Genomic DNA, 14,501 nt, shown 5'->3' with positions numbered 1-14,501 from the left:
CCGTCCTCCAGCGCGCTCTCCACCCAGCACCTTTATCCACAACGGAGCGAGGCCCTCTTGCTTCCTCTCCCGGGTCCTTGATTTAGTAGCCAAGCGGTTTCTACAGAGATGTCGTATGATTGCCGTGAATTGGCCTCAAAATCTGCTATCAAAAAAGCTAAATGTTAAACTTTAGCCATAGATAACACTTGCCAAGTATTAACGTACTGTGCACTAAAGTCAACATATATATATATATATATATATATATATATATATATATATATATATATATATATTTATTTTTTTAAACTTTGTCGCTGTCTCCCGCGTTTGCGAGATAGCGCAAGGAAACAGACGAAAGAAATGGCCCAACCCCCCCCATACATGTGTATATACATACGTCCACACACGCAAATATACATACCTACACAGCTTTCCATGGTTTACCTCAGACGTTTCACATGCCCTGCTTCAATCCACTGACAGCACGTCAACCCCGGTATACCACATCGCTCCAATTCACTCTATTCCTTGCCTTCCTTTCACCCTCCTGCATGTTCAGGCCCTGATCACACAAAATCTTTTTCACTCCATCTTTCCACCTCCAATTTGGTCTCCCTCTTCTCCTTGTTCCCTCCACCTCCGACACATATATCCTCTTGGTCAATCTTTCCTCACTCATCCTCTCCATGTGCCCAAACCACTTCAAACCACCCTCTTCTGCTCTCTTAACCACGCTCTTTTTATTTCCACACATCTCTATTACCCTTACGTTACTCACTCGATCAAACCACCTCACACCACACATTGTCCTCAAACATCTCATTTCCAGCACATCCATCGTCCTGCGCACAACTCTATCCATAGCCCACGCCTCGCAACCATACAACATTGTTGGAACCACTATTCCTTCAAACATACCCATTTTTGCTTTCCGAGATAATGTTCTCGACTTCCACACATTCTTCAAGGCCCCCAGGATTTTTGCCCCCTCCCCCACCCTATGATCCACTTCCGCTTCCATGGTTCCATCTGCTGCCAGATCCACTCCCAGATATCTAAAACACTTCACTTCCTCCAGTTTTTCTCCATTCAAACTCACCTCCCAATTGACTTGACCCTCAACCCTACTGTACCTAATATCCTTGCTCTTATTCACATTTACTCTTAACTTTCTTCTTCCACACACTTTACCAAACTCAGTCACCAGCTTCTGCAGTTTCTCACATGAATCAGCCACCAGCGCTGTATCATCAGCGAACAACAACTGACTCACTTCCCAAGCTCTCTCATCCCCAACAGACTTCATACTTGCCCCTCTTTCCAAAACTCTTGCATTCACCTCCCTAACAACCCCATCCATAAACAAATTAAACAACCATGGAGACATCACACACCCCTGCCGCAAACCTACATTCACTGAGAACCAATCACTTTCCTCTCTTCCTACACGTACACATGCCTTACATCCTCGATAAAAACTTTTCACTGCTTCTAACAACTTTCCTCCCACACCATATATTCTTAATACCTTCCACAGAGCATCTCTATCAACTCTATCGTATGCCTTCTCCAGATCCATAAATGCTACATAGAAATCCATTTGCCTCAAAAAACAAAAGGCAATATATATATATATATATATATATATATATATATATATATATATATATATTGCCTTTTGTTTTTGAGGCCTGTCCTCAGTGGGGAATTCTATCTATGACTGGATTTATTCAATTATTCGCTTATCTTGAATGTTTCACTTGATGATGTGTAGTCCCAGTTTTTGTTGTTCTGTAGAAAGAAGGTAAAGATTAAATGCATCCCCAGAAAGGAGAGTGTATAGATCACAGCATTCCACTGTATGAGACTGCATGAAAATTATTATCTCTGGAAATAATATTAAATCAGGTATGTATCCTTGAATTTAAAGAAAGTACTTGATATGATACAGGGTAGAGCACGGGGAAGAGGCAGTGGAGCTGAGAGTGGCAACTGGCGAATGAGAGGACCTATGAATGGTCAAAACGCTGGACCCAGGGCTTCCAGGTGGAAAACTTCAAGCACCTTAGATGAGCAAGGTAAGTTCCACACTGTAATAGTTATCCATATTAACCCTTGTACATTCTAAGGTTTCATAGTTCTTTCAAAGCATTTTTTAAGTGTGAAGCAGGGGAAAGCTTTTTATTTCTTCCTGGGATTAGAGATTACTTATGAAGTGATTAGGTTGGGAGGGGTCTTGTACTTCACAGAATTTAGTGCCTAGCATATTGAATTGGGATTGTATTGGGAGGATTTTTGGTATTTTTGGCATGAATAGGTAGCCAGTGATTGTTCAGAGAGCAATATTTTGTGTAGCTTGCAGCTGTCATGACTGCTTTTGAGAGATTGGAAGACCAGGCAGGTGAAGTGTAGTTGAAGATGGATTGGATGAATTGTTTGTAGAGGATTCTACAGGATTCTCTTTCTTGTCTAGATGTGATGCCAGTTAGTGTTCTGAGAGCATTTACTTTGTATGTTGCATTTTGTTGATGTTATTGGTGTCGGGACTGAATTTCATGTGTGATATACGATGCCTAGAATGGTTGGTGTTTGTTCAGTGGGGTTTGATTGTTAATTCATGATTGGGGGTGAGCTAGATTTGTGTCTACCTGGGCTTAAATGGGTATATGGAGACTTCTGTGGAGATGCAGACATTATCCTCTGGGGAAGTCACTGTTTCATTTGTGTAATGTAGAGTTGCATGTTTGTTGCTGCTACCATGGTGTCATGGTATTGTGATGTGACTGTGAGGTTGTCTGCATAGGAAAGGACCTTCATGTTGTCGTTTGCTGAAGGTAATTGGAGGTCATGTAAGAAGAGAGTGAAGAAAGTTGGAGAAAGAACTGCTCCTTGGGGAACTCTATTACAGTTTAAGTGTTTTAGAGGTGAAACCTTTGCTGGGACAGCTATGAAATTGGCAAACCACATTTTACTATTGTTGTACAGAGCGGTGTCAAGTATACTTCTATGTGGAGATGTTTCAGAGGCCAGTGTTGAATGCATTGTTGATGTATGGTGCCAATAGTGCTGTGGAGGAGGAGGAAGGGGGGGGGGTTGTTTGAAGCCATCTGGGATATGTGTGAGGGATCACTGTGGAGCAAGGTAAGGTCTGGTGTTGGTATGAAACCATACTGTGTGGATGAGATTAGGATGTTTTTCAGATTTTGTTGAGGATCAGTTTTTCACAGAGTTTGGATTCTGAAGATAGAAGTGATAGAAGGCGGTAAGAGGTAAGGCTTTGGTTGGTTTTTTAGGGTTTTAGGATTTGTATCATATTGACAAATTTTCAGATGTAAGTGATTTTGTTGTGTAGTAAGAAGTAGTTGAAGATATCTGTAAGTGCTTAGATTACACAAGACCCTAAGCAACCAACACTGGCACTCATTAGATAAAATCCACTGATACTGCACCAGTCCAACCCCAACTCAAGAAGCACTCTTAACCCATTCCAGTGAAATTCTTTCTCAAAAGAACTCGCAATCAATCTCATGAGACACTACTCAGAAGTCATCCACAAACCAACCTTACCCATAAACAGGAAAGTCGAGGATAACCTACAAGAATCCCCAGAAACAACTGCAAGAATGAGAAAGGATATAGTGGAAAAGATTTTGAGTGCTCCAGGCCTGAACATGTGAAAGGTGTGCACAGGATAAAGTAAAGTGGAGTGACATAGTATACATGGGACAATATGCTGCCAGTGGACTGAACCAGGACATATGAAGTAACTGATGGAAACCATGGAAAGGTGTATGGGGCCTGGTTGTGGATAGGGGGCTGTGTTTTTGGTGCATTGCTCATGAAAGCTAGAATGGATGTGTGCAAATGAGGTCCTTCTTCAGTTCCTGGTACTACTACTACATCATAAATGCAGGAAATGTTGAACAAGTATAAAAAGGTTTAAACAGAGATGTAGAGAGGAGAGAAGTGTTTATCCAAGTATTTTTTGCATATTGTAAAAGGCACTGAAAAGAGATGGGAACAAAATGCTGGAAACCCTTCCCCTCTTTATTTTACTTTTTAAAAGATGCAATAGTGATGATTCAGAGGGTGAAAGCATGTGCAGAGCCTCAGACTAGGGAGGGAAAATGTGGTTTTAAAAGTGTTGTAGTTATAGCATGTGTGGATTAGGTGTTTGCTTTAAAGAATGTGTATAAGAAATACTTAGAGAAATAAATGGATTTATATGTGACATTTATGAATTTGGAGAAAGCATATATTAGGGTTGATAGAGATTCCTTGTGAAAGATGTGAAGCAAATATGGTGTAGGAGGAAATCTGGTGGAAGTAGTGAGAAGTTTTCATCAAGGGTGTAACGCTTGTGTGGGAGTTGGAAAAGAGGAGAGTGAGGGGTTTTAAGTAAAAGTTGGTGTGTGGCAGGGGTGTATGATTTCAACATGGCTGTTTAATTTGTGTATTGATGAGGGGTTGAGGGAAATGAATGAAAAAGCATTGGAGAGGAATGAGTATGCAGTCTGTTGGAGACTGAGTTTGGTAGAGTGTATGAAAGGAGGTAGTTAAGAGTAAAAATTCGTAAAGTAAGGTTTTCAGGTTTAGCAAGGGAGAGGGAAAGGTCAAGTAAGACATGAGTTTGAATAGAGAAAAAATTGGAAAACGTTATGTGTTTTATATACTTTGAAGTGGACATATTGGGAAATAATACCATGGCAGTGGAAGGAATCATAGGGTGGGTGAGGGGGCAAAGGCTCTGGGAGTATTGAGTAATGTGTGGAAAGAAAGATTGTTATTTGGGAGGGCAGAAATCAGTATATTTGAAGTTATAGTAGTCATAGCAAAGTTTTATGTATATATATATATATATATATATATATATATATATATATATTTTTTTTTTTTTTTTTTTTTATACTTTGTCGCTGTCTCCCGCGTTTGCGAGGTAGCGCAAGGAAACAGACAAAAGAAATGGCCCAACCCCCCCCATACACATGTACATACACACGTCCACACACGCAAATATACATACCTACACAGCTTTCCATGGTTTACCCCGGACGCTTCACATGCCTTGATTCAATCCACTGACAGCACATCAACCCCTGTATACCACATCGCTCCAATTCACTCTATTCCTTGCCCTCCTTTCACCCTCCTGCATGTTCAGGCCCCGATCACACAAAATCCTTTTCACTCCATCTTTCCACCTCCAATTTGGTCTCCCTCTTCTCCTCGTTCCCTCCACCTCCGACACATATATCCTCTTGGTCAATCTTTCCTCACTCATTCTCTCCATGTGCCCAAACCATTTCAAAACACCCTCTTCTGCTCTCTCAACCACGCTCTTTTTATTTCCACACATCTCTCTTACCCTTACGTTACTTACTCGATCAAACCACCTCACACCACACATTGTCCTCAAACATCTCATTTCCAGCACATCCATCCTCCTGCGCACAACTCTATCCATAGCCCACGCCTCGCAACCATACAACATTGTTGGAACTACTATTCCTTCAAACATACCCATTTTTGCTTTCCGGGATAATGTTCTCGACTTCCACACATTTTTCAAGGCTCCAAAAATTTTCGCCCCCTCCCCCACCCTATGATCCACTTCCGCTTCCATGGTTCCATCCGCTGACAGATCCACTCCCAGATATCTAAAACACTTCACTTCCTCCAGTTTTTCTCCATTCAAACTCACCTCCCAATTGACTTGACCCTCAACCCTACTGTACCTAATAACCTTGCTCTTATTCACATTTACTCTTAACTTTCTTCTTCCACACACTTTACCAAACTCCGTCACCAGCTTCTGCAGTTTCTCACATGAATCCGCCACCAGCGCTGTATCATCAGCGAACAACAACTGACTCACTTCCCAAGCTTTCTCATCCCCAACAGACTTCATACTTGCCCCTCTTTCCAAGACTCTTGCATTTACCTCCCTAACAACCCCATCCATAAACAAATTAAACAACCATGGAGACATCACACACCCCTGCCGCAAACCTACATTCACTGAGAACCAATCACTTTCCTCTCTTCCTACACGTACACATGCCTTACATCCTCGATAAAAACTTTTCACTGCTTCTAACAACTTGCCTCCCACACCATATATTCTTAATACCTTCCACAGAGCATCTCTATCAACTCTATCATATGCCTTCTCCAGATCCATAAATGCTACATACAAATGGAAAAAGGTGAAAACAATGGAAGTAAGGGGAGTGGGGGAGGAATGGGATGTATTTAGGGAATCAGTGATGGATTGCGCAAAAGATGCTTGTGGCATGAGAAGAGTGGGAGGTGGGCTGTTTAGAAAGGGTAGTGAGTGGTGGGATGAAGAAGTAAGAGTATTAGTGAAAGAGAAGAGAGAGGCATTTGGACGATTTTTGCAGGGAAAAAATGCAATTGAGTGGGAGAAGTATAAAAGAAAGAGACAGGAGGTCAAGAGAAAGGTGCAAGAGGTGAAAAAAAGGGCAAATGAGAGTTGGGGTGAGAGACTATCAGTAAATTTTAGGGAGAATAAAAAGATGTTCTGGAAGGAGGTAAATAGGGTGCGTAAGACAAGGGAGCAAATGGGAACTTCAGTGAAGGGCGTAAATGGGGAGGTGATAACAAGTAGTGGTGATGTGAGAAGGAGATGGAATGAGTATTTTGAAGGTTTGTTGAATGTGTCTGATGACAGAGTGGCAGATATAGGGTGTTTGGGTCGAGGTGGTGTGCAAAGTGAGAGGGTTAGGGAAAATGATTTGGTAAACAGAGAGGAGGTAGTAAAAGCTTTGCGGAAGATGAAAGCCGGCAAGGCAGCAGGTTTGGATGGTATTGCAGTGGAATTTATTAAAAAAGGGGGTGACTGTATTGTTGAATGGTTGGTAAGGTTATTTAATGTATGTATGACTCATGGTGAGGTGCCTGAGGATTGGCGGAATGCGTGCATAGTGCCATTGTACAAAGGCAAAGGGGATAAGAGTGAGTGCTCAAATTACAGAGGTATAAGTTTGTTGAGTATTCCTGGTAAATTATATGGGAGAGTATTGATTGAGAGGGTGAAGGCATGTACAGAGCATCAGATTGGGGAAGAGCAGTGTGGTTTCAGAAGTGGTAGAGGATGTGTGGATCAGGTGTTTGCTTTGAAGAATGTATGCGAGAAATACTTAGAAAAGCAAATGGATATATATATATATATATATATATATATATATATATATATATATATATATATATATATATATATATATATATATATTTTTTTTTTTTTTTTTTTCCAAAAGAAGGAACAGAGAAGAGGGCCAGGTGAGGATATTCCCTCAAAGGCCCAGTCCTCTGTTCTTAACGCTACCTCGCTATCGCGGGAAATAGCGAATAGTATGAAAAAAAAAAAAAATATATATATATATATATATATATATATATATATATATATATATATCTTTTTCTTCTTTTCTTTCAAACTATTCGCCATTTCCCGCATTAGCGAGGTAGCGTTAAGAACAGAGGACTGGGCCTTGAGGGAATACCCTCACCTGGCCCAATTCTCTGTTCCTTCTTTTGGAAAATTAAAAAAAAAAAACGAGAGGGGAGGATTTCCAGCCCCCCGCTCCCTCCCCTTTTAGTCGCCTTCTACGACACGCAGGGAATACGTGGGAAGTATTCTTTCTCCCCTATCCCGATCCCCTATCCCCTATCCCTATCCACACACTTTACCAAACTCAGTCACCAGCTTCTGCAGTTTCTCACATGAATCAGCCACCAGCGCTGTATCATATATATATATATATATATATATATATATATATATATATATATATATATATATATATATATATATATTTATTTATATTTATTTATTATACTTTGTCGCTGTCTCCCGCGTTTGCGAGGTAGCGCAAGGAAACAGACGAAAGAAATGGCCCAACCTCCCCCCATACACATGTATATACATACGTCCACACACGCAAATATACATACCTACACAGCTTTCCATGGTTTACCCCAGACGCTTCACATGCCTTGATTCAATCCACTGACAGCACGTCAACCCCGGTATACCACATCGCTCCAATTCACTCTATTCCTTGCCCTCCTTTCACCCTCCTGCATGTTCAGGCCCCGATCACACAAAATCTTTTTCACTCCATCTTTCCACCTCCAATTTGGTCTCCGTCTTCTCCTCGTTCCCTCCACCTCCAACACATATATTCTCTTGGTCAATGTTTCCTCACTCATTCTCTCCATGTGCCCAAACCACTTCAAAACACCCACTTCTGCTCTCTCAACCACGCTCTTTTTATTTCCACACATCTCTCTTACCCTTACGTTACTCACTCGATCAAACCACCTCACACCACACATTGTCCTCAAACATCTCATTTCCAGCACATCCATCCTCCTGCGCACAACTCTATCCATAGCCCACGCCTCGCAACGATACAACATTGTTGGAACCACTATTCCTTCAAACATACCCATTTTTGCTTTCCGAGATAATGTTCTCGACTTCCACACATTCTTCAAGGCTCCCAGAATTTTCGCCCCCTCCCCCACCCTATGATCCACTTCCGCTTCCATGGTTCCATCCGCTGCCAGATCCACTCCCAGATATCTAAAACACTTCACCTCCTCCAGTTTTTCTCCATTCAAACTCACCTCCCAATTGACTTGACCCTCAACCCTACTGTACCTAATAACCTTGCTCTTATTCACATTTACTCTTAACTTTCTTCTTCCACACACTTTACCAAACTCAGTCACCAGCTTCTGCAGTTTCTCACATGAATCAGCCACCAGCGCTGTATCATCAGCGAACAACAACTGACTCACTTCCCAAGCTCTCTCATCCCCAACAGACTTCATACTTGCCCCTCTTTCCAAAACTCTTGCATTTACCTCCCTAACAACCCCATCCATAAACAAATTAAACAACCATGGAGACATCACACACCCCTGCCGCAAACCTACATTCACTGAGAACCAATCACTTTCCTCTCTTCCTACACGTACACATGCCTTACATCCTCGATAAAAACTTTTCACTGCTTCTAACAACTTTCCTCCCACACCATATATTCTTAATACCTTCCACAGAGCATCTATATATATATATATATATATATATATATATATATATATATATATATATATATATATTTTTTTTTTTTGCTTTGTCGCTGTCTCCCGCGTTTGGGAGGTAGCGCAAGGAAACAGATGAAAGAAATGGCCCAACCCACCCCCATACACATGTATATACATACACGTCCACACACGCAATATATATACCTATACATCTCAATGTACACATATATATACACACACTGACATGTACATATATACACATGCACACAATTCACTCTGTCTGCCTTTATTCATTCCCATCGCCACCTCGCCACACATGGAATAACATCCCCCTCATGTGTGCGAGGTAGCGCTAGGAAAATACAACAAAGGCCCCATTCGTTCACACTCAGTCTCTAGTTGTCATGCAATAATGCCCAAAAACACAGCTCCCTTTCCACATCCAGAGAACCCACAGAACTCTCCATGGTTTACCCCAGACGCTTCACATGCCCTGATTCAATCCATTGACAGCATGTCAGCCCCGGCATACCACATCGTTGCAATTCACTCCATTCCTTGCACACCTTTCACCCTCCTGTATGTTCAGGCCCCGATCACTCAAAATCTTTTACACACCATCTTTCCATGCTCTTCTTATTTTCACACATCTCTCTTACCTTTACATTACTTGTATATATATATATATATATATATATATATATATATATATATATATATTTATATATATTTTTTTTTTTTTGCTATGTCGCTGTCTCCCGTGTTTGCGAGGTAGCGCAAGGAAACAGGCGAAAGAAATGGCCCAACCCACCCCCATACACATGTATATACATACGTCCACACATGCAAATATACATACCTACACAGCTTTCCATGGTTTACCCCAGACGCTTCACATGCCTTGATTCAATCCACTGACAGCACGTCAACCCCGGTATACCACATCGCTCCAATTCACTCTATTCCTTGCCCTCCTTTCACCCTCCTGCATGTTCAGGCCCCGATCACACAAAATCTTTTTCACTCCATCTTTCCACCTCCAATTTGGTCTCCCTCTTCTCCTCGTTCCCTCCACCTCCGACACATATATCCTCTTGGTCAATCTTTCCTCACTCATTCTCTCCATGTGCCCAAACCATTTCAAAACACCCTCTTCTGCTCTCTCAACCACGCTCTTTTTATTTCCACACATCTCTCTTACCCTTACGTTACTTACTCGATCAAACCACCTCACACCACACATTGTCCTCAAACATCTCATTTCCAGCACATCCATCGTCCTGCGCACAACTCTATCCATAGCCCACGCCTCGCAACCATACAACATTGTTGGAACCACTATTCCTTCAAACATACCCATTTTTGCTTTCCGAGATAATGTTCTCGACTTCCACACATTCTTCAAGGCTCCCAGAATTTTCGCCCCCTCCCCCACCCTATGATCCACTTCCGCTTCCATGGTTCCATCTGCTGCCAGATCCACTCCCAGATATCTAAAACACTTCACTTCCTCCAGTTTCTCTCCATTCAAACTCACCTCCCAATTGACTTGACCCTCAACCCTACTGTACCTAATAACCTTGCTCTTATTCACATTTACTCTTAACTTTCTTCTTTCACACACTTTACCAAACTCAGTCACCAGCTTCTGCAGTTTCTCACATGAATCAGCCACCAGCGCTGTATCATCAGCGAACAACAACTGACTCACTTCCCAAGCTCTCTCATCCCCAACAGACTTCATACTTGCCCCTCTTTCCAAAACTCTTGCATTCACCTCCCTAACAACCCCATCCATAAACAAATTAAACAACCATGGAGACATTACACACCCCTGCCGCAAACCTACATTCACTGAGAACCAATCACTTTCCTCTCTTCCTACATGTACACATGCCTTACATCCTCGATGAAAACTTTTCACTGCTTCTAACAACTTTCCTCCCAAACCATATATTCTTAATACCTTCCACAGAGCATCTCTATCAACTCTATCATATGCCTTCTCCAGATCCATAAATGCTACATACAAATCCATTTGCTTTTCTAAGTATTTCTCACATACATTCTTCAAAGCAAACACCTGATCCACACATCCTCTACCACTTCTGAAACCACACTGCTCTTCCCCAATCTGATGCTCTGTACATGCCTTCACCCTCTCAATCAATACCCTCCCATATAATTTACCAGGAATACTCAGCAAACTTATACCTCTGTAATTTGAGCACTCACTCTTATCCCCTTTGCCTTTGTACAATGGCACTATGCACGCATTCCGCCAATCCTCAGGCACCTCACCATGAGTCATACATACATTAAATAACCTTAAATAAATACATTACATTAAATAACCTTAAGAGTAAACATCTCTTTTCCAGCACATCCATCCTCCTGCGCACCACTCTATCCATAGCCCACGCCTCGCAACCATACAACATTGTTGGAACCACTATTCCTTCAAACATACCCATTTTTGCTTTCCGAGATAATGTTCTCGACTTCCACACATTCTTCAAGGCTCCCAGAATTTTCGCCCCCTCCCCCACCCTATGATCCACTTCCGCTTCCATGGTTCCATCTGCTGCCAGATCCACTCCCAGATATATAAAACACTTCACTTCCTCCAGTTTTTCTCCATTCAAACTCACCTCCCAATTGACTTGACCCTCAACCCTACTGTACCTTGCTCTTATTCACATTTACTCTTAACTTTCTTCTTTCACACACTTTACCAAACTCAGTCACCAGCTTCTGCAGTTTCTCACATGAATCAGCCACCAGCACTGTACCATCAGCGAACAACAACTGACTCACTTCCCAAGCTCTCTCATCCCCAACAGACTTCATGCTTGCCCCTCTTTCCAAAACTCTTGCATTCACCTCCCTAACAACCCATCCATAAACAAATTAAACAACCATGGAGACATCACACACCCCTGCCGCAAACCTACATTCACTGAGAACCAATCACTTTCCTCTCTTCCTACACGTACACATGCCTTACTTCCTCGATAAAAACTTTTCACTGCTTCTAACAGCTTGCCTCCCACACCATATAATCTTAATACCTTCCACAGAGCATCTCTATCAACTCTATCATATGCCTTCTCCAGATCCATAAATGCTACATACAAATCCATTTGCTTTTCTAAGTATTTCTCACATACATTCTTCAAAGCAAACACCTGATCCACACATCCTCTACCACTTCTGAAACCACACTGCTCTTCCCCAATCTGATGCTCTGTACATGCCTTCACCCTCTCAATCAATACCCTCCCATATAATTTACCAATAATACTCAACAAACTTATACCTCTGTAATTTGAGCACTCACTCTTATCCCCTTTGCCTTTGTACAATGGCACTATGCACGCATTCCGCCAATCCTCAGGCACCTCACCATGAGTCATACATACATTAAATAACCTTACCAACCAGTCAACAATACAGTCACCCCCTTTTTTAATAAATTCCACTGTAATACCATCCAAACCTGCTGCCTTGCCGGCTTTCATCTTCTGCAAAGCTTTTACTACCTCTTCTCTGTTTACCAAATCATTTTCCCTAACCCTCTCACTTTGCACACCACCTCGACCAAAACACCCTATATCTGCCACTCTATCATCAAACACATTCAACAAACCTTCAAAATACTCACTCCATCTCCTTCTCACATCACCACTACTTGTTATCACCTCCCCATTTGCGCCCTTCACTGAAGTTCCCATTTGCTCCCTTGTCTTACGCACTTTATTTACCTCCTTCCAGAACATCTTTTTATTCTCCCTAAAATTTAATGATACTCTCTCACCCCAACTCTCATTTGCCTTTTTTTTCACCTCTTGCACCTTTCTCTTGAACTCCTGTCTCTTTCTTTTATACATCTCCCACTCAATTGCATTTTTTCCCTGCAAAAATCGTCCAAATGCCTCTCTCTTCTCTTTCACTAATACTCTTACTTCTTCATCCCACCACTCACTACCCTTTCTAATCAACCCATCTCCCACTCTTCTCATGCCACAAGCATCTTTTGCGCAATCCATCAATGATTCCCTAAATACATCCCATTCCTCCCCCACTCCCCTTACTTCCATTGTTCTCACCTTTTCTTTCATACTATTTGCCATCTCCCACATTAGCGAGGTAGCGTTAAGAACAGAGGACTGGGCCTTTGAGGGAATATCCTCACGTGGCCTCCTTCTCTGTTCCTTCTTTTGGGGAAAAAAAAATGTTTATATATTCCTGGGATAGGGGAGAAAGAATACTTCCACTGTATTCAAATTTCTAAAAGGGGAAACAGAAGAAGGAATCATGCAGGGATGCTCGTCCTCCCTGAAGGCTCAGACTTGGGTGTGTAAATGTGTGTGGATGTATCCAAGATCAGAAAAAAGGAGAGATAGTTATATAATTTGCAGAGGTATAAGTTTGTTGAGTATTCCTGGGGAATTATATGGGAGGGTATTGATTGAGAGGGTGACGGCATGTACAGAGCATCAGACTGGGGAGGAGCAGTGTGGTTTCAGAAGTGTTAGAGGATGTGTGGATCAGTTGTTTGCTTTGAGGAATGTATGTGAGAAATAATTAGAAAAGCAAATAGATTTGTACGTAGCATTTATGGATCTGGAGAAGGCATATGATAGAGTTGATAGAGATGCTCTGTGGAAGGTATTAAGAGTATATGTTGTGGGAGGCAAGCTGTTAGAATCAGTGAAAAGTTTTTATCGAGGATGTAAGGCATGTGTACGTGTAGGAAGAGAGGAAAGTGATTGGTTCTCAGTGAATGTAGGTTTGCGGCAGGGGTGTGTAATGTCTCCATGGTTGTTTAATTTGTTTATGGATGGGGTTGTTAGGGAGGTGAATGCAAGAGTTTTGGAAAGAGGGGCAAGTTTGCATTCAGTTGTGGATGAGAGAGCTTGGGAAGTGAGTCAGTTGTTGTTTGCTGATGATACAGCGCTGGTGGCTGATTCATGTGAGAAACTGCAGAAGTTGGTGACTGAGTTTGGTAAAGTGTGTGAAAGAAGAAAGTTGAGAGTAAATGTGAATAAGAGCAAGGTTATTAGGTACAGTCGGGTTGAGGGTCAAGTCAATTGGGATGTAAGTTTGAATGGATAGAAACTTGAGGAAGTGAAGTGTTTTATATATCTGGGAGTGGATTTGGCAGCGGATGGAACGATGGAAGCGGAAGTGAATCATAGGGTGGGGGAGGGGGCGAAAATTCTTGGAGCCTTGAAGAATGTGTGGAAGTCAAGAACATTATCTCGGAAAGCAAAAAATGGGTATGTTTGAAGGAATAGTGGTTCCAACAATGTTGTATGGTTGCGAGGCATGGGCTATAGATAGAGTTGTGCGAAGAAGGATGGATGAGCTGGAAATGAGATGTTTGAGGACAATATGTGGTGTGAGGTGGTTTGATCGAGTAAGTAATGTAAGGG

The 14,501-nt window shown here is 41.9% G+C and overlaps 1 protein-coding gene across 3 annotated transcripts in view; it reads left to right on the top strand.

Moving 5' to 3' along the window:
- Window positions 1–14,501, top strand: part of LOC139765461 (decapping and exoribonuclease protein-like) — a 162,033-nt gene that overhangs the window by 4,283 nt on the left and 143,249 nt on the right. For all 3 annotated transcript variants that reach the window (XM_071692833.1, XM_071692834.1, XM_071692832.1), the window contains exon 2: window positions 1,937–2,063. In XM_071692833.1, the coding sequence (XP_071548934.1) occupies window positions 1,937–2,063 (127 nt within the window). The remainder of the gene's footprint in view (window positions 1–1,936; window positions 2,064–14,501) is intronic.

Source organism: Panulirus ornatus, chromosome 55 (genome assembly GCF_036320965.1).
Source record: "Panulirus ornatus isolate Po-2019 chromosome 55, ASM3632096v1, whole genome shotgun sequence".
NCBI classification, from domain to species: Eukaryota; Metazoa; Arthropoda; class Malacostraca; order Decapoda; family Palinuridae; genus Panulirus; species Panulirus ornatus.
Note: the sequence above shows the minus strand (reverse complement) of the source record. Positions and strands in the feature narration are given on the sequence as shown.